The 21994-nt window shown below is 39.8% G+C and overlaps 1 protein-coding gene across 3 annotated transcripts in view; it reads left to right on the top strand.

Annotated features, from left to right (window-relative positions):
* The window catches only part of HSD11B1 (hydroxysteroid 11-beta dehydrogenase 1), a 63325-nt gene that overhangs the window by 15111 nt on the left and 26220 nt on the right, over nt 1–21994 (top strand). For all 3 annotated transcript variants that reach the window (XM_032878119.1, XM_032878120.1, XM_032878118.1), the window contains exons 2-3: nt 20734–20847; nt 21593–21723. In XM_032878119.1, the coding sequence (XP_032734010.1) occupies nt 20760–20847; nt 21593–21723 (219 nt within the window). In that variant the 5' untranslated portion in view covers nt 20734–20759. The remainder of the gene's footprint in view (nt 1–20733; nt 20848–21592; nt 21724–21994) is intronic.

The raw sequence follows: 21994 nt of genomic DNA, 5'->3' as shown, positions 1-21994 counted from the left end.
CCTATTTAGGCATGTGCCTAAGACTTTCTAAGGCTTTAATGAACTTCCCCAAGATTTACATCATAAACAAAATCTCTCTGACTAATTAGGCTTGTTTATTTGGTGTGTTACATTCTAATATAAGGTCATCACTTGATATTCTGATTACTGAAGTGTTCTCTATCGCAGAAATAAGTGTATTTGCTTGTCAATTGCATCCTAATGAACTCATATTGATGGGGTTTTGGAATCTAGGTGAAGTTCTGTGGGGTGCGGTCTGGAGCCAACCACCAAGAAAGAATTCTTGAGACATCTTTGGTGCAAAATGGTGGTTTCGTTAAAACACAGAGACAGTACCCATGGGCAGTAGAAGCTGCTACAGAGGGGTCTTGAGGAGTGGTGATTATATACTTGGGGATTTGGGGGAAGTAAGGAAAAGGGAGGTTTCAGAAGACTTTCATATGCTTACAAGATTTCTGAGGCCCTGGCATTGTCAAGTCTAAGGTGGTTTTCCCCTCTAGCAAGGTATTAACATTAAGATAGTTGGGAGGTCCCTGGAAAAATGTCACACATGTTCCATGGGGCAGGGGAGGGGGAGTTGCAGGGGGGTTGGTTTGTCTTTAGCCAGGCGTCTACTCCTCATCAAAATCATTTCATTAACAATGTCCATTTCTGAGTTTTTGTCATTTGTAAGTGTTCTGATGCTCTTATACAACATGTTTCATCTTCAAGGAGATTCATAAAAAAAATTTTTAGGGCAAATAGAGTATTTGATATCTTTAAGATCATAAAACTGAAATGGGTAAGAATTTCCAGAACTAAAAAGCTGCATTCAAACTAAATAAGAATCAGTAAGAAGGGACTCAATGAATTGAGAAGTATGATTATAGTTTTTGGACTCTTGTTTAAAATATTGCTGGTTCTCTAATGTTCTTCTAGATTAAGGAAAATTTTTCTTAAGATATCTATGACTTAGAAAAATACGATAAAATATTCCTTTGTGAACAAACTGAGGCATTAACTTTTCTTTCTATCTGAACCCTCTGAAATTCAAAAAGTCTCAGTAAGTATTCTTTCTCCTGTGGCAATCATACTCATTTGCATAAGTTCAATAAGAATCTGTTCTCCTTGTAAAAGGACACCATTGGAAACACTGGTTATTTTACCAAGGCTTTGACTGGAATGTCATATTTGAGAGACATGCATAGACTCAGATATGACCAAACAGCTTTGAGAAATTGAGGTTGACTTTATGAAACATGGAGCCATAAAACCCCTTGGAAATGCTGGCCTGATACAGAGTTCCCAGCAGCCTCACCAGGTGAGTAAAGAATGTCACTTCCTGGCAGGTACAGGAACCTCAGGATACTTTGGGGACCACAAGAAGAGAAATTTACCCAAATTTACAGGTATTGCAGGTGTGTCTGATGGCAAGTAATTGGCTTGGCTTCTGGCCTAGAGAGGCTACTAAAAGTTCAGTTCCTTATGAAAACTTTCTAGCAAAGCTGATTTTGAAAAATCTATACAGCCAGTTGCTATTGTTGCTGAACTTAGGTAAATAATTAAGCCACTTTAAAAAAAAAATTGGACTTGCTTTTCAAACAAATTAGTCTTGATTTGGGTATCTCTGGAATTAGGAGTGATTATAGAGAGAAAGAATTATGTTTCAATTACACACCTTTGTGGATGTTAAATTCTAGTTCTGATTGTCTTTAACTGCTGTTTGCTGAAGCTAGACAACTTGAGGTAAACTTCAGAGAAATTGCCACTATAGCTCATGTATAGACAATCCTCATGCTTGTTATTCTGTGGGGATAGTAACAGGATCTCAGAGGCATATGATTATTTGAGCAGCTGGAAAATGGAATTGACTCCCCAACAACTGTAAAACTCAACTAGCACCTTAACCAATTCTGTATGGCTGGAATGACAATATGGTTCCCTTAAAGTCAGAGTGTAACCCACACTATGGGGTTAACTATGGACTTGTGAAAATAATGGATGACCCCACTTTCCTTATGATTGGATTGGATGATGCATTTGGAGATACCCTTATCTCCTGATACAAGTCTTCTACCACTTCCCAGTGATTTCTCATAATTAGGCTATTATTAAGACTAGACCTAAAACAAAGAGGGCTTCTTGATGGTTTTGTCCCTCTGCCATATTTGTCCTAGGAACTACCTCTATGGAGGTAAAATTGCAAAAAGAGGCTTTAGCCAAGCACACAACAGCCCTCCTGGTAGAAGAAGCATCAGACCCCACTATGGGACAGTCCCTGACAGTGATGACTCCACATCAGATCCAGAGTGTCTTAGAGACCAAAAACCACCAATGGATGATGGGAGTCTGACTTATTAAATATCAGGCTATGCTCTTAGATACACCTGAAATAATACTTAAAATTTGTCAGACTTTAAGCCTAGCTACTCTTATGCCCAGGCCTGACCATCATATTTCCATGTTAGAACATGACTGTTCAGAGATTGTTGATCTTGTTTATTCCAGCAGACCATATTTAAAAGAGTCCCTATTGAAAATGCGATGACAGTTGGTTTGCTGATGACGGTTGTTTCATGGAAAAGGGGATAAGAAAAGCTGGGTACACTATGAATCAGTCTAACCCAAATTTTTGAGGCCAAAGCCCTCCCATCATATGTGTCTGCCCAAAAAGCAGAGTTAAGAGTGCTTACTCGTGCTTTACAATTAACAAAGGGCCTCGAATAATATCTATACTAACTCTAAATATGCCTTCCTAGTCCTACAGGCCCATGGAGCAATTTGGAAGGAAAGAGGATTATTACCAAGCCATAACTCCCCAGTCAAATATGGGCCTGAAATTATGACTCTTCTTGAGACTGTAGGCCTACCTAAGGAGAGAGCTGTAATTCCCCTCAAAGGACATCAAAAGGATATGACCTTAGAACCTAAAGGCAACAACTTAGCAGACATACAGCCAAGCAGGCAGCACAAAATCAACAAACTGAAGTCTTATGCCAGTCTTAATTCCAATAAAGCCCATAACTCCTGTCTACTGAGACCAAGAAATTCACATAGCCCAGGAATGAGGATATACAAAATAAGCACAGGACTGGCTTCTTAATAAGGAGAGAAAATCCTTTATACCCACAAATAACCAATAGAAGGTAATACAGGGTTTATACCAAGCTATCCATTTGAATAAAAAGGCCCTGGAACAAATGGTTTAAAATATCTCTGATGGAATTAGCTTAACCACTACCATTAAACAGGTCAATCATGTGCTATCTGCAGCAAGCAAATCCTAGAGTGAGACTCGCCCCGGCCCTCTTTTAGGGCCAGTTGGAAGGCAGGGGATGTATCCTGCAGAGGAATGGCAATTAGATTTTATGCAAATGCCACCTTGTAAAGAATATAAGTACTTACTGGTTTATGTAGACACCTTTCCTGGATGGATTGAGGCCTTTCCTTATAAGACAGGAAAGACCACTGAGGTGACAAAAACTTTGCTAAAAGAAATTGTCCCTAGATTTGGACTCCCTCGGTCCCTACAACGTGATAAGGGACCATCTTTTATCATACAAATGACTCAGCAAGTAGTGCAGGCCTTAACAACTGATTACTATTTACATTGGGCCTAGCATCCAGAGTCCTCTGGAAAGGAGGATCCAAAACCAAGTAGCCCTTGGTGTCCTGACTGCCGCTCAAGGAGGCCCAGAATTGGATGGCTGGCTCCTAATGGGAACCAGTGACTATGTGGTTCTGACTCATGGCAATGGCTTCCCCCAGGCTGGATAGGCCACTGTACTCTGGGTTTAGCCTGGATGCATAGACATATTATTAAAACCCAGCCAACCTTCCAAATTTAAAACCACGGCAGGGCAGGCGGGCGGGGGGGTGGTGGTGCCTGGGTGGCTCAGTGGGTTAAGCCTCTTCCTTCGGCTCAGGTCATGATCTCAGGGTCCTGGGATCAAGCCCCGCATCAGGCTCTCTGCTCAGCGGGGAGCCTGCTTCCCCCTCTCTCTCTTTGCCTGCCTCTGCCTACTTGTGATCTGTCTATCAAATACATAAATAAAAATCTTAAAAAAAAAAAAAAGATAAACAACAGTGGATATGTTCTGTTTCATTGGTATGAACATCTAGTATCCATCTTTGTTCCCTCTTTGATACTGGAGGATGTCATTTGGCACATGGAAGCACTTGATAAGTACACAGTCAAAGCCCTAAATGACATTCAAAATAGCATTTCCCTATTAAATGCTGAAGTAACACAAATGCATAAAGCAGATTTACAAACTAGAATGGCATTAGATGTTTTAATTGCTGCACAAGGTGGAACTTGTGCTGTCATAATAACATTCCAGATTATCACAAAAACATTTCTGGGTTTCTAACTGACATGAATACAAAATTGGCACTTAAAAGCTCCCTCTCTTTAAATGATTGGTTGAACTCCTGGACTCCAAGAGGATTTTTGTCAACTATCAAAGGACTTTTATTTGGTCTTCTTTTTTCTTTTTGTTATTTTAATCATGTTTGCTGTTTTCTCCCATGTCTCTCCACCTGGTGCAGAGACCCCTTTCCTGCCATAACTCAAGCCAACAGATATTCCTTTCCACTTGGGAAGATCCAGCATGTGGTCTCCCTTGAATTCAGCCTTTCATAACTCCTATATGTATAAACCCCCAACTGACCAATGTTAACCCACAGATAGGGACGTCTCCATCCCCATATTCATCAGAAGAAAGCTACAGAAGATAAGACCTTCCACCCTCAGAAACCTTAAAGATTTAAGGGTCAAAATTATTCAGGGGGGGAATGATGTGGGAAACAAGCAAAAGAAAAATTAAATTTCCTGGGGCACCCAGGTAGCTCAGTGGATTAAGCCTCTGCCGTCGGCTCAGGTCATGATCTCAGGGTCCTAGGATGGAGCCCCATGTCTGGCTCTCTGCTCAGCAGGGAGCCTGCTTCCTCCTCTCTCTCTGTCTGCCTCTCTGCCTACTTGTGATCTCACTCTCTGTCAAATAAATAAATAAAATCTTTTTAAAAATTAAATTTCCTTACTACTTACAGCCCATTTACAAGTCCTTGAAACAGGCAGAGTGACCTTCTTCTGGGAGCTCAATGGCCTCAATGTTGACACTTTGCTAAGGGCAAAAGGAAATTTTTGCCTGACCCCTCCTCCACCCCCTCCACCCAATCTTCCCCACCCCTGCCCCAGGATCCTATGAGTCTACTTTAAACATATAGAAATTCCTTTGGAAAACTTACTTTGTCTCTACCCAAGAGACATGTTAGCAATCATCCTCCAACCATATGGCCCACTGATACACATCTGAAGGATCTCATGATTGAGTTTTTACTTAACAGTAATAAATGACCTTTTCCAAATAACAGCTAGCTCACTCAGGGTCCTGGAAACCTTGTTTCCAAACTACCTTGGAGGTTTGTGCTTTCTCTAATCCCCTCCCAACTTAAAAATATAGAACTGGCCACTTTATCACGACCCCAGTGCAGCTCTTTCTGCCCATGGGTCCAGTCCCTGTGCTTTAATAAAACCACCTTTTTGCACTGAAGACATTCTCAAGAATTCTCTCTTGACAATTTGCTCTGAACCCCTGTATTTCCACACCACAAGAGACCCGAGGCTTTAGCTAAAGTGGTTAAGATGCCTATAAGATTTTTCCTTTTTTCTTGTTCTGTGTCATAAGAGCTTGGCTTTGTGACCGGTGAGAATATTCTCTTTGGTCTCCATCATTTGGAGGATGTGTTTACTAGGGTACACCTTGGTGGCTAGTTGAAAAGACTAGGGCTCTAACTCCGACTAACTCTCTCCCCCCCACCTTTCATCCTGGGCCTTGCCACCTCTCAGTGGTGTTTGTCATGAGAGCATGTCTAGACCATAGGAACCTTTATCCTCTCAACCTTCATTGCTTATAAATGCTGGGAAGTCCCATTTCAATAGCACCTGCCTCGTATCACAAATGAGTGGCCTGTGACTGGAGGAGTCTTATGATTTCGTAAGAGACCAGACACCATTTGCAGGACACCATCCTTACTGCCTGTGCAGTGAAGACCTTTTCTTTCTCAGACTAATCTTGGGAGTAAATTTTGGATCATGGCAGCTGCATCATCTATGCCCTCTTCGAATGACACTTGTGTCTTTTGTTAAGCCATTAAAAGGTTTATTGGTTTGAGTTGCTATTAATAGATCCTACTCCTCAATGGCCAGGTGATGGATCCTTTAAATTGGCTCTCTTTAGAAGAAAAATATTTTTTATAGAGAGTTCCCAATTGTCTTATTAGTATAACAGCTAACCTTAGGGAGTCCTTTGACAAGATGCAATAACAGAAATTAGACTTAGGACAAAAATAAATGCCCACATCCAATGCACATTTTCCTAAAATCTGCCTGTTTTAACTTCCCTTTCCCTACAAGATGTCCAGGGAGCATCCAGCCTATTCTCTGGGTTCAAGGTATGCAAGTTACTTATATAAATGCTGAATGCCAGGAAATGAACTTAATAAAAGCACGCAAGGTTGGCAGTGAGGCTGGCTTTGATCCTACATCCCCGGGCTAGATCTATAAGCAGGATCTGCCAGCTTTAGGCATTCCTGTGCCATGTCCTTTACAGGTGTGTCCTAGATCCCCCACTGCAGAAGAATTTTTTTGCCTGGACAGCAGCAGATCTTTTAAATTATAAAGACTTCCCCCCACCCCCTCCTCAGAAAATCCTACCGAGGTTAGAGAGGAATTGGTTGATGACTATTCATAACCTCCCTTCCACAGAGGGAAACAGGACCAAAATTTCTCTGCAGCCCTCCTACAAATGACCTCAAAAAGCTAATATTCAGGGATTAATAGAAGCCAAGGTTAAATTTTGTACCCAGAAAAAAGGCTTTTGTTGAAATGCTTTATATAGACTCTACAAAGGCATAAGTCTTTTGGTTCCCATTTTACTTAAAAATCCCCTGATATAAAGAAGCAAATTTAGTTTAAAAAGCAGGCCAGTCCCTTGATATTCAGGCTGTAATCCAGTTCTTTGGGGGAATTAGAAACAACTGTCTTTGTCTTACAAAGCTCTACAAAACCAGAAATGCAACTCTAAAAATAAAAGTCAAAGCCCACCCATCTTTACTAATCCCTAAAACTCGATTATTCCTCTCAAAAGGATCGTAGATATAGACACAATATCAGAACAAAATTCCCCTGTATTAAAAAAAAAAAGGGGGGGGGGTGTAAATTTTTGATACCAATTACCCTGAGATTTGAGGGGGGAAAACATTTTTCATTCTTTCTCTGTCCAAATATTATTATTACAATAATAATATTGTAAATATTATCATGTCTTTGTAAGGGAAATACAGCCCACTGTCACCTGAGACTGAAGGAAAAAAGGGAGGGAGGAAGGCTTTTTAAAATAAAAACTGCTAAAATGGCTTTTGTGCCCAGCCTCCAGCATCTCTGATAATAGGCAGATATGCTCCCAATCTCTACCTCGGGGAAATTTTGGATATTTACTCTGTGCCTTTGTGATGCAAATCTTCTACTCCCATCTTTCCTGGGACCTAAGAGCCATTCTTTGAAATACAAACATAAGAGAGTTTTTCATCAGGGAAAAAAAAAAAAATGGAGGTATTTAAAAATTGGGTCTTCCTGTCCTCTCCACAAATATTAGTAAAAATAAAAGCTCTAAGATTTTGTTTCCATCTGAATGTGTGTCCATATGTGTTGTAAATATGAGGTATTTTCTCTACCTCCAGGTGGTATTGCTAAAATTAATTTGCCAAAGAGCTCTTTTAGTTGTTTTGGAGGCAAGCATTTGTAAAACTTGGACATTCTAAAACTCAGAGAGAGAAACTAACCCAAATGTTTTTCCGGTTCACATGATCTGGGAAAATATTCAGTATTAAAAAGCTAATTTGAAGTTGTTTATCTAATTAAAATAAACATATCTTTAGAGTTATCAGCATTAAATGTAAAACTTTTATTCTGCCTATATTTACTGAAAATCAAATAAGTTCATGCTACATCTCTATTGCAAAATTTGTCAAAAGAAAAAAAATCTTCAAATAATCATTGACTTTGTTTAATGCCTCATGATGTTTTGTGGGTAATCTAAACACAATTGTTAAGAACAAGTAAATTAAATGGATGTAAAAAGAGAAAAGGTTTGTAGGTAAACTTTTAAATAGCTTCCAAAATCTTTAATAACCTGAAGCTTTACAAAGTTTTGCTAAGTTAAATGATACATTGTTAAATTTGTTAAATATCTAGATCAATTCCAAATAAGATAAAATAATAAAAGATTAAGTACTGAACATTGGTTTATTTAGTTTTGCTTAATTACAGAGAAACTAACGATAAATTCAGGTCTGCTAGTAAACATGGTTTGTGCTTTATTGAAGGGTTGTACTATGAAAAACACACACTTCTAAAAATTTTAAAATGTGTTCATAAAATTGCCAACCTAAAGAAGACTGGTATAACAGTTCACAAATTGCTTACTACTTAGATTTCTTTAGAAATTAAGGTTTCTAAGAGAAAATTTTTAATAAATATAATTAAGACTACTGAAAATAATAAAGGAAATAACTTTGTATGCAAGGAAAGTAAGATGTGTGTCTGGGGATAAAAAAAAAAAAGAAGAAGAAGAAGAAGCATGAGGAATGGGAACACATTTTTGTTGAGGGAAAAGAAAGTAATTTTGTCCTAAAGTGAGGCTGGTTATTTAAAGAGGGAAGACTTAGGACAAAATCCGAGTGTAAAAATGTTGCAGGTTTATGGAAAAGAAATCTGGAAAGGAATTGTATGTGTGATTAGTACTGGCTAAGATTGGAGTCGATTTAAGTAAATAGATGAGTTTTAATATTAAAAACACACTGATGCAAAATTAAAATTTTGTCTTTCTCTTTGGTAAAAGGACAAAGTTTTCTTGAACTATTGGTCTGCTCTTAATAAGAAGTGGCAAACAAAAGTTTTTCTTCACCTTTAAAGTTACCTGCCTAGAAAACAAGCACTCTGTGTTTTCCCAAAATAATTTCCTACATTTATCAAGTCTGATTACTTAAGAAAACTGAGTCTTAATATTTAAAAGGCTAAATTTTGCTTACAACTATTTAACCTTTTGTATTTTCCTTTGAAATCTTCTATTGTCAATTTGGCTAAATACATAATAAAATAATGTTTCATAATAATTATGATCCCAAAATGAAATTCTAAAATGAAATCTTTTGACCAGAGCACTCCTGGAACATTTCAAAGATTTTGTAAGAAATTAAATTAAGTAGGCTTATTTGGCACGTTAGATTACATAGGAAGCATTGTCAAATAAGTGTTACTAAACCCTCTTGGGTTATATTTATATAGATATTTTATTAAACTAAGTGTTCTAAAAATTGTATGAAACTCCTAGAAATCTGATGTCCTGGTATGTTATCTTCTTGGAGTGTTGTGTGTCACAGAAATAACCAAATTTCTCTGTCCATTGCATTGTAATGAAGTCTAATCAGATCTTTAACCCTGGTCATTTGTCTTTTCATTTAAAGTTACTGTTTCATTTCAATGCTGTTGCCAATGTATTTTTCATCTTAAGTGAGACTGAGAAAAAAAATTCTGAGTACGCATTTCTGATAACCTTAAGATCGTAAAATTGAACTAGGTAAGAATTTCCAAAACTAGTGGTAAAACTGGAATCAAAGAGTTAACAACTTGGGGACTGAATGAAGACAACTATCATTTTTATGACTTTTTGTTTACACCATTGATGACATTTTAAAATATTTTGTTTTTCCAGATTTCAGGAAACTTTTTCTCTTAAGCTGACTCACCTATAGCAGTGTGAGAAATTATACATTTGTAATCAGAATTGAAACATTTATCTTTTCCTCCGTACCTTGTCCCTCCAGAATTTAAAAGCTCTCAGTGAGTGTTCTTTATATTTTCATGGCAATATATTTACTTGCATAAGTTTACTAAGAAACTGTTCTCCTTGTAACAAGATACAAGGAAATTGGAAACATTGGTTATATTTCCAAGACTTTGACTGAAATTTCATATTTTAGGGAGACATACTTAGACCAGACATAGATATGACCCCACAACTTTAAGGAACTAAGGCTGACTTTATGGAGCCAATAAAGTTCCTTGGAAATATCAGCCTGGTACCTTGCTTTCAGAGTTCCCAGCAGGCTATTCGGTGAGTAAAGTCACTTTGTGGCAGGTACAGGAACCTCAGGATATTTGGGGGACCTCAAGAAGAGAGGAATTAACCCAAGTCCACAAGTATTGCAGGCAAAGTCTGATGACAATATTTGACTTAGTCTCTGGCATCAAAAGATTAAGAATTCAATCTAGATACCTCATGAAAACTTTCAGCAAAGCAAGTTTTTATTTTTTATGTTTTATTTATTTAAGTAATCTCTACAACCCCTATGGGACTCAAACCCATAATCCTGAGATCAAGAGTTATACAGTTTACCAACTGAGCCAGCCAGGTGCCCCAAAGCAGGTTTTGTTTTGTTTTTTTAAGATTTATTTATTTATTTGACAGAGAGCGATAGAGAGATCACAAGTAGGCAGAGAGGCAGGCAGAGAGAGAGGGGGAAGCAGGGAGTCTGAATCGGGGCTCAATCCCAGGGCCTTGAGATCATGACCTGAGCCAAAGGCAGAGGCTAAACCCACTGAGTTCCCCAGGTGCCCGCAAAGCAGGTTTTTAAAAAGCCTTTGTGGCCAACTGCTATTCTTGCTGCACTTAGGTAAATAATCAGATCAATTGTTTTTTGTTTGTTTGCTTGCTTGTTTTTGAAATTAGACTTATTTTGTAAACAAATTATTAGTCTGGCTATCTTTGGTAGAAATCGGGGTGACTGTAGAGAGAAAATAGGTTTCAACAACAGACCTGAGCAAATATAGATTCTGATACTGTTCACTATAAACTAGACCAGAACCTGATTTCTTCCAGTGTCCTCCAATACCTGGCTACAACCCTGCAAAGTAAAGTTTTTTTATTTTTCTCCCATATCCTGAGTTAGATTCATTTCAGAACTAAAATGCCGTTTGTCCTGAAGTCCTGCAAACCAAGTACAAACAACTTGATATAAACTTCAGAGAAATCACCACAACAGCTCACATATAGGCAATCTTCATGCCTGCTGCTTTGTGGGCAAAAATATCACCGAAGACATTCAAACTACAAACCAGGAAAATCTGTCACTGGCTGCTGTCACACTATTTGAAGATGCTTCAAGCTTGACATCTAGAAATTTTCTCTCAGAGAAATTTTCCCTCAGAATTCAGAAACTGGTTTATAACTTGATTCAGTCATTAACCATTTTTTTTTGCTTGTTTGTTTTCATCGAAATGCCTCTTATTTAATACCTCATTGCTTGAACCATAGGCCTAACTTTGAGGACACACCTCAAATACCACCTCCTGAAATGATTTTAACTAAACTGACCTATTGCTGAGACTGGTTCAGTGAGCTTAGACAATCTATAGGCTCAACTTTTAATGTGTGAAATGCCAGGAAAGTTTCAGAGGACGGAACTGAGGACTGCCCCAAGATGGGCCACTTTGGCTTGAACATTATTTTGAGTTAAAAGCAGTGAAAACCCAGCAGATTCAGAAAAAGTTCTTTATCTCCCCCTCAACTCCCTGCTTCTACCCAGAAGAGAGCTAGAGGGGAGATTCCTCTTTACCTAAGAAATTTATCTTCATAATGGGGCAATCTTTGCTTTCCAAACATCTCCTTTCACCCTTCTGCTAATGATTCCCCCCATCTTTTGTATCCTCAGACTCCTACCCCTCTCCTTAGCTCAAATAAGCCTCATGTTGCCTCACTGTCTTTGGAATTCCATGTTTGTGGATTCCCCATATGTACAAAACTGTTACATTAATCTCCCATTAATCTGTCTTTTCTCAATTTGATGATGAGTCCAGCTAGAATGACTTTGAAGAGCAGAGGAAATTCTTCATGTCCTCCACAGCCTCCACCACAAACTTCTATCATATCACTAGTAACTCTTTATACATTTCATTTACTTCCCTGTCTGTCTTCTTCTGGGACTTCGGAAGCATTTTATTTGCTTTTCATTCATAGGACCTGACCCATAGTAAGTACTAAATAAATGTTAGCAGGTGAAATCTCCCTTCAGCCACCTTAGGGTATGTATATCCTTTTTCCTCCTTCCTACTTAGGGCCCTTTTGGGGGCTGTCTATGGCCAGGCTGCTGGTTTTCATTGTGTAAAAGTGGATGAGGCAGTCTGACCTCTGCTATCAATAGCCATGGTCAAGAATGTTTTGTTGACACCTAAGGCCCAGTATCCCAGTGTTCCCAAAGCTCTGTGCCACTTCTGGGATTGCCAGATAAAACACAGAATGCCCAGTTAAACCTGAATTTCAGATAAACAATGAATACTGTTTTAGTATAAGTATATCCCATTCTGTTGTAGGGAGGGAAATTGTATCACCCCACGATATGTCTTTTTCACACATTGATTATTCTAATTTGGTTATTTTTAATAAACTGTGGGCACAAGAGAAGCTCTGAAAAACAAGTAGAAGTTACCTTTTTGTAAGAGACATTTACACGTATAAGGGAAAAATCTCGATTTGTAAGGGTGTATCCTTCAGTACCAGGAGCAAGGAGAGGACTCTAAATATTCTAGAAACTGTTATCAATGGAGAAAGCAGGGACTTAAATCTGCATAATAACCTTACACTTGACTACTATGCTTTTCCTGGTAACTTATAGCTGACTCCCCACACACAACATCTTTTGTCTTTAGCTGGAGATAGTATTTCAGGGGTAGCTTCAGCCTTTTCAGGGTGTTAAGTTTCCCTGGATCTCTCCCAGGCATATAGGAGGCATACATGTTATTAAACTTTAGTTTTTACTTTCTCCTGTTAATCTGTCTTAAGTCGATTTGATTCTTAGACCAGCTAGAAGAACCTTAAAAAGCAGAGGAAAAATTTTCCTCTCTAACACATAGCCCCAAAATGTATTTGTTGTGTGTGTATAAATATATACATATATCCATAGTTTATATATATTTATTGATTATATATATCCTAAAAAACATATTCTGCAGTTCAACTTTAACTGGGTGTCCTGTATTTCTATTTGTTAATCTGGCAAAACTGCTTCCCACCAAAGGGAAGTGGCTTCTCTCTAATGCTGAAGGCATGTGAACCCTAAAGAAACCCACCCAGCTGAGGCTGCCATGCCACCTTGATGTGCTTCCTGAAAGGTGGACTGAATGACCAAGAAAAAAACACAAGATGGGCCAAAGCTCAAAAGTGTGAGCTGCGTGGGCTTCTTCCACTGCTCCTCATGTGCTACCACGACTTTACCAAAGTTGCCAGAGAATAACTTTTTCACTTACTGTAGGTGGGCCCTATCTCTCCTCCATGCTCAGATGCAAATCCATGGGAGTTAGGCCAAAGGAAAAACCTGAAAAACTGCAACTACAGCATGTTTAGAATTGTCTCTGCCCCACTCCCACTGAGGGACAGGGATCAGACCACGCTTCAGGCCTCATCAGGTACCTGTTCTTTCCCAAGAGGATCTTGGCTCTCCCACACAAATGGATTCCAGGTAGTCTGCCCCAACATTCTCCTGGCCACAGACCATATGTGACAGGTGAGGGCAGGACAACATACACAGGGCAGTTTATCCCATCTCTAGTTCATTTTCCTTGACTTTGAGATGCCATTAGTTAGAAAAGATGAGAAAAATCTGCCCCTTAGGAGCAGGGTCATGCAGAAGGGTTGACAAAGAACTTCTCCCCCACACCTCATTAGATATACAGGGCAGGTTGGGGGGAAGAAAGGGGGAAATGTGCTATTAGAAGGAAACTGTGTTATTAGATAAAATGATATAAAGTGGTGGTTGTGTCCATAACTTGGAACAAATTGTGGCAGCCATGCGCAGATTGAGTTCCTAAAAAATCAGACCTGAGAAACTGGATGGGTGGGAAAGGTAAAGAGAAAGGGAGAATTTTATGCATTTTAATATGATAAGCTCCTTTCCTGTTTCAGCATGTTGTCGGTGTTTTCCCAGGGAAGGGAGAATCTCGAAAATGAAAGGGTTCACCCACCTTTTACTCTGAAGTCATCCCACTCTTCCCCTGGTGGGGTTAGTTTTCAAAAAGAAGAGGCCACTTAACAAAGCTCCTAAACAGTCCTGAAAACGCCCCCATAGCTGCTGCTGCCTCAGAAATGACAGGTGCACCTTTCATGAGCCACATCTTATGCCAAGTGCCAAATGCATGGAAATTCCTCTTTGGCTGCCTCTCCTCGCAGTACTACCACCCACTAATATATTAGTCCTTTCAGATCTGGCCCATTCCTTATAGTTACTTTCCCATTCAATGTCCTGCTCTTCTCACCTTCTTACTTCTTGACCCATATATTCAGGTGAGAATGATCAAATCAGAATTCCTTGCTGGGCTGGGACATGTGCCTCCAGCTGAAAGGGACCCACTTTGCATTTTTTAAAACTGCCAGGTTGTGTTTAGGCATTTCATGGGAAGCCTGCTCTAAAGTGTATGTGGGCCAGCATCAAGGAGTGGAGTGAACAGCTAGCTTCGTTGCCATGGCAGTGAAAGGAATTTTACTTGAATGGGGAAAACAGGACTCCAAACAATTGCTAGGTGAAACATTCATATTTCCTTTTGTTTTATTTATTTATTTATTGTTATTTTGTTGAGAACCACTAGAAAAGGAGTAGGGAGTGGGGCTAAAGATTCTAACCAGAATGCTGAGTCCCAGTGATTTCCCTGGATAAATCAGGCTGCAGAAATACAGCAATTTTCTCATTGCTGCAGCATCTCAGATATACTAAAACAGCAAAGTTCATTGAATGTCTATTTTGGAGCAGGGTTAGGGGGAGATGGAAAGAAACAAAGACAAAAAGATCCAGTCCACATCCTCCAGGAGCTTATAAGCTAATAAGAGAACCAGGCATGAAGATATGGACATACCTTGGATCAATGTTTATTACATAATCTGTTCAAAGTGTGGCAGTAATGCATCTCTGAGACCCTTTTGGGGATTTGAAAGGTCCACTATTTTCATAATATGTTAAGACATCATTTGCTTTTTTTCTTATTCTTTCATAAGTTTTCTAGAAGCTACAGGATGTGTGATAATACAAAGCATAATACATGTACACTTATATATTCTTGAGTTGAAAAAAGTTCTCAGTCTTGGGTGACTGGCTAGTTCAGTTGGTAGAGCATGGAATACTTGATCTCAGGGTTATGAGTTCAAGCCCCATATTAGGCACAGAGCTTACTTTAAAAAAAAAAAAATCTCAGTCCTAATTTCTTTTAAAGGAGCCTCCAGTAATTAAAAAAAAAAAAAAAAAAGTTTAAGTAATCTCTACACCCAACATGGGGCTTGAACTCACAACCCCAAGATCAAAAGTCACATGCTCTACCAACTGAGCCAGCCAGGTGCCCCCTCAGACCCAATTTCTAATATATCAATATCAATAGTAAAACCACATATAGGCACACTTCATCTTATTGCATTTTGCTTTATTTGCTTTGCAGGTACTGTGTTGTGTTGTGTTGTGTTGTGTTATATTTTTAGATATTGTGTTTTTATAAACTGAAGGTTTATATCAACCCCGGATCAAGCAAGTCTACCAGCAACATTGCTCACTTTGTGTCTCTGTGTTACACTTGGACAATTCTCACAATGTTTCAGACTTTTTCATTATTATATTTATTGTGGTCTATGATAACTGATCTTCCATGTTACTATTGTAACTGTTTTGGGGCTCCACACACTGTGCCTATGTAGGATGGTGAAATTAATAAATAGTGTTCCGACACCTCACCAACTGGCTGTTTCCTCATCTCTCTCCCTTCCCTCAGGCCACCCTATTCCCTTAGACACAATATTGAAATTAGGCCAACAAATCACCCCACAGTGGCCTTTCAGGTGAAAGGAAAAAGTGAAAGGAAAAGTTACACATCTCTCACTCTAAATCAAAAGCTAGAAATGATTAACCTTAGTGAAGAAGGTGAGTCAAAAGCCAAGGTAGGCTGAAAGCTGGTGTTCTCGTGCCAGCTGGTCCCGTTGTGAATTCAAAGGAAAAGTTCTTGAAGGAAATGAACGGTGCTGCTTAAGAAAGTGAAACGGCCTTATTACTGATATGAGTGGTCCGGATGGAAGTTCAAACTCTTCAATTCCATGAAGGCTGAGAGGTGAGGAAGCTGCAGAAGAGGCAGAGGTTAGTTCATGAAGTTTAAGGAAAGAAGCCATCTCTATAACCTAAAAGTTCAAGGGGAAGCAGCAAGTTACCCAGAAGACTGAGCTAGGATAATTACTGATGGCTACAGTAAACAACAGATTTCTGTGTAGACAAAACAGCTTTCTATCTGAAGAGATAGATTCCACCTAAGGACTTTCATAGCTAAAGAGGAAAAGTCAATGCCTGGCTTCAAAGCTTCGAAGGACAAGCTAACTCTTTTGTTAAGGGCTAATGCAGCTGGCGACTTGAAGATGAAGCCAGTGCTCATTTACCACTCTGAAAATCCTAGGGTCCTTAAGAATGATGCTAAATCTACTGTGCCTGTGCTCCGGTGACAGGACAACAAAGCCTGGAGGACAGCCCACCCACTTACAGAATATTTCAAGTCCACTGTTGCAACCTCCTACTCAGAAAAAAGAAATGATTTTCAAAATCTTACTGTCCGTTGACAATACACCTTGTCACCCAAGGGGCTCTGATAGAGACATAGAATTCGATTAATGCTGTTTTCATGCTTGCTAACACGACATCCATTCTGCAGCCCGTGGATCAAGGAGTAATTTTGACCTTCAAGTGTTTTTATTTAAGAAATACATTTTGGGATACCTAGGTGGCTCAGTCTGTTTAAGCATCTGCCTTCGGCTCAGATCATGATCGTAGGGTCCTAGAATCAAGCCCCACATTGGGCTCCCTGCTTCTCCCTTTCCCTCTGTCCCTCCCCCTGCCCATGCTGTCTCTGTCTCTCTCCCCCTCTCTCTCTTAAATAAATAATTTTTTAAAGAAATACATTTCACAAAGTTATAAGTGCCACAGATAATGATTTCTCTGATGAATCTAGGCAAAGTCAATTGAAAGCCTCCTGGAAAGAACTCCCCATTCTAGTACCATTCAGAACACTCATGATTCATGGAGAGAGGTTCAAATATTAACACTAACAGGAATTTGGAAGAAGGCGATTCTGACACTCATGGATGACTTTGAGGCGTTCAAGACTTTAGTGGAGGAAGTAACAACAGATGTGGTGGAAACAGCAAGAGAACCAGAATTAGCAGTGGAGCCTGAAGGGCTGGGTGAACTGCTTCAATCTCAGGAGGATACTTAATGGAGGAAGAGTTGCTCGTTATGTGGGAGCAAAGAAAGTGGTCTCCTAAGAAGCAATCTATTCCCGGTGCCGTGAAGATCTTTGAAATAACAACAAATAAACTTAGTTGACAAAGCAGCAGCAGGGTTTCGGAGTCTTGACTACCAAGTTTTGAAGGAAGTTCTACTTCCTTCTGTAGTATTATGTGCTACAGAGAAGTCATTCACAAGAAGAGGAACGATCAACGTGACGAACTTCACAGTTGTCTTATTTGAAGAAATTGCCACAGCCAACCGCCAGCAACTACCACCCTGACCCCTCGGCGGCCATCCGCATTGAGGGAAGACCCTCCACCAGCAAAAAAGATGAAAACTAGCGAAAAACGCAGAGGATGGTTAGCATTTTTTGCAATAAAGAACTTAATTAAAGTATAGATATTTTAAAGATGTCATGCTATTGCACGCTAAATAGATTACGGTACAGTGTAAACATAGCTTTTACATGTACTGGGAAACCAAAAACCTCATTGGACTCACTTGATTGTAATACTTGCTTTTTGGTGGGGGTCTGGAATTGAACCTGTAGTATCTCCAAGGTCTGCCTCTAGACAAAAATGGAGAGCCTCGGTAATTTTTAAAGATTGTAAAAGGATTCCAAGACCCAAAATTTGGAGAACTGCTAAGACTTCATATATCATCTACCGTTACATGGTGTCCTCGTTTCTCACAAATGCATTTTACCGGATAAAAACTGTTTCATCTAAAAAACAAACAAACAAAACAAACAAACAAACAAAAACCTGTTTCATCTAGTTCATGAAAATTACTTTATTGAATGCTTTCTCTGTATCCTTATTCTCTAGCAGAATAACTAATTATTAAACTGTGTTTTCTTTTGTGCCTGTTTATATCTACGTGGGTCTTTTGAGCAGCACAATGTGGACTTCATTTTTTAGTTCAGCCAAAAATCAGCAATAGTTGATGGATTTGTTTTATGTTCTATCACCTGCAGTTTTATCTTTATTGAAAAAAAAAAGACTTTATTTATTTATTTGAGAGAGAGCATGAGAGGTGAGAAGGTCAGAGAGAGAAGCAGACTCCCCATGGAGCTGGGAGCCCGATGCGGGACTCGATTCCAGGACTCCAAGATCCTGACCTGAGCTGAAGACAGTTGCTTAACCAACTGAGCCACCCAAGCGCCCTGCAGTTTTATCTTTTATCTTTACTTTTGCTTTCCTTAAATATGCTTTCTTGTAGTGCATCTTAAAGTCTTTTTTTTTTTTAAGATTTTATTTATTTATTCCACAGACAAAGACAGTGAGATAGGGAAGACCGCAGGGGGAGTGGGAGAGGGAGAAGCAGGGTTCTCACTGAGGCAGAGCTGGATCCCAGGACCCTGGGATCATGACCTGAGCCAAAGGCAGATGCCCAATGACTGAGCCACCCAGGCACTCCAAAGTCCTTTTTTTTTTTTTTTAATCAGAAAATAAACTTCCCTCGTCAGTCCAACTTTCTCTCTTTTTTTTTAAATTTTATTTATTTATTTGACAGAGAGAGATCACAAGTAGGCAGAGAGGCAGGCAGGGGGGCGGGGGGGAAGCAGGCTCCCTGCTTAGCAGAGAGCCAGACATGGGGCTCCATCTCGGGACCCTGAGATCATGACCTGAGCCAAAGGCAGAGGCTTACCCACACTGAGCCACCCAGGCACCCCTCTGTCTATCTTTCTCACCATTTCAGCAGCATCATATTTTAAAGTAACTTTTCATTGTTTTCTATAATTTTGCTATTAATAGGATAGTACTAAGAAAGTACAACTTTAAATTTCCTTCCGTCTGGAGAAGAAAATGGAGTCTAGTCTGTAACATGTCTTGGCAGCATAAAGCCCTTTATAAAATTATGCATATATATCTTATAGTTCTGTCAGGATATAATGTAATTTCCCACTTGAATTTTCTTTCTTTTTTTTCTTTTCTATTTTGTCCTCCATAAACCTTGAGCTCTAGCTAGCCCTCAACAGTTGTCAAATCTCCATTGTTTTCAGGAAGTGAACTTCACAGCTGTGAGCCTTTGTTGACAAATTATTTCATCTCCTCTGGGTCTTAAATTATTTTCCCTTACTCTGAAGTGAAAACTCAGTGCATGTTTCCATACACTGTACTTGGGGTTATAACTCACTTTCTCTTAATCTTGTGTGAATCCCCTGATCCCCACCCTTAACCCATATTCTTCCTCCCAAAACGCGGGTACCCATTCTTATCCTAACACTACCATGGTTTTCTCAACTCTAATTATAATTTGAAGAATTCTATATTTGCTCTGTGATGGGGGAATTTTTATGGTTGGTTAGTTGGTTTGAAGTTGAAAAACTTAACAATAATATATCTTAAATTCTCTTTTTGGAGGATAGTTGCTTACTGAATTCTTGCTACAAACATACCAAAGTGGTTATTTCTATATTTCTGTGGTTATTTCTATAATTCTAAATTACTAGGGTTTCCCCCTCTGGCCCTTTGATTGTTACTAGATCAGTCTTTAGCTGGATGTGGGCTTTGCAGACTAATTCTGCTTCAACGGTGCCAGTTCTGTTTGCTCCTGGGCCAGATCCCCTCTTCCTTACATCTTCATGTATATTGTTCCTCTGTAACATTTACAAGACCCAATTTAATAGCGTAGTGCCTTTTTGTTTTGTTTTGTTTTGGTTTTTGGCACTCGTTATTTCTTCTTTTATTTGCTGTTAAAGTAATAAGTGTACGTTCCGTTGCACTTGCCTGAGAGTCCTGAACCGGTCGTGGGTTTCCCGCCATCTGGGTTCTGGCTGGCTTGCATTCCCCTTTGATGTTGTAATACTTGTTCATTGAACTTGAGTGTGGGGCTTATAGGACTTGTTTGCTTCCCCCCCCCCCAAGATGTGCACATTTTTTTTCTTAAGCTTATTTTTCTGTTTTGTGCTGTTATTTTTAATTGCTTCCGACTGGGAGGTGGGGCCAAGAGTGAGATTGGGCTTGAATTTGGCTTGAATTTGCTATTACTCACATTTCCCCAGAAGCCCCGCACACACTTTCTCTCTGCCTTTGACATACTACTTTTGAAAAGCCGTTGATTCTTGGCATAAATGGTGTTAAGAGGAAGATGGGCCCTGGGTAGGGATGTTCAGGAATCCAGTTCTGTACAGTCATGAGCTTGGCCATCTGGAAGTCTCTTCTTGCTCAATGAAATGGAGTAAACATTGTCCATTATGAAATCCACCACACAGGCTGCCAGGGACGAATGGGAACCCACCCAAAGCCAATCACGGCTCTGACAGGGAAATTGGCTAGCACTGCCGGAGACGACTCCAGCCTCCCCCGTCCCTGATGTCACAATTCGGAGGCTGCTGCCTGCCTAGGAGGTTGTAGAAAGCTCTGTAGGTTCTCTCTGTGTGTCCTACAGGGCTCCTCGGGCCAGGTATCTGTCTGATGGCTTTCATGAAAAAATATCTCCCCCCCATTCTGGGGTTCTTCTTGGCCTACTACTATTATTCCGCGAATGAGGAATTCAGACCAGGTAAGTACCAATGTATCTAATGTGGGAGGAGTAGATAAAAAACACAGGGGTGGCTGGAGGGTTTCTGAGGATCAGGATGAGTTCCTGAACCCCAAAGTTGCTGAACAAGAGGAACCCTGAGGTGGGACTGTATTTCTATGTCTTCCAGACATGGGAGGATATGGATAACAGCAGTGTGGGGAGGGGTAAGCATGTCACCAACAGACTGCCAAATAGTCCATGCTTTATTTGGCACCCTTCATGGAAAGCAATTTCAGATTCCCTACAAAAAATGAGGGTAATTCCAAAATTTACAGCACAGGCAGATAATCGGGCTCTAAGGAGGGACTGATAAGTGGAAGACCAGAAAGGACTCTGGAGTTGATGACTAAATAGTAGTGAGGGGAAAATCCCTGGAATTTCTATGAGCACATGTGTTTTGATGACTTTTTGAGTCTTATTTCAATTGAGTAAAATTGGGTAGTCCAGAAATGTCTGGAACTCCAGTGTCTTAGCTGAAGCCTCCGTCTATGGACATTTGTAAGAAGGACAGCAAGAAGGCTTGTTTTGAGCAATCAAGCTAAGCCTCCGTTTCAGAGCATGTTTATGAAAAACTTGAACTGTTCCTTCATTGATTTTGCAGTTTGAGAAAAGTTGGTCTGGGCTCATAATCTTTAGACGTTGAGGTAAGGTTGTCCACATCCAGAGTGGAAGGAAGACTGCTGCTGGCTTGGGTATGGCCCTCACTTCCTTTTGGGTTTCACAGAGATGCTCCAAGGAAAGAAAGTGATTGTCACAGGGGCCAGCAAGGGGATTGGAGAACAGATGGCCTATCATCTGGCAAAGATGGGAGCCCATGTGGTGGTGACAGCAAGGTCTAAAGAAACACTAAAGAAGGTGAGGGTTCTGCACCCACGGACACATGTCACATATACATGCCAACACACAGAAACTGGCACAGCCAGACACACCTACAAACAAACATACACATACACAGGTTCAAACACCCACAGGAATATAAAGAGAATGCATTTAAGCTTTGATTCCAATGCACACACACAAACACATCTCTCTCTCTCTATCTATCTACCTACTTATGTATCTATTCTCACAGACATGCTTATGCACACACATTTACATTTGGGATCATGGATATATAGATAAGTGT

This window comes from Lontra canadensis, unplaced genomic scaffold (assembly GCF_010015895.1).
Source record: "Lontra canadensis isolate GAN:19392208 unplaced genomic scaffold, GSC_riverotter_1.0 scaffold63, whole genome shotgun sequence".
NCBI classification, from domain to species: domain Eukaryota; kingdom Metazoa; phylum Chordata; class Mammalia; order Carnivora; family Mustelidae; genus Lontra; species Lontra canadensis.
The sequence above is the reverse complement of the archived record's forward strand: the minus strand, read 5'-3'. Positions and strand labels throughout refer to the sequence as shown.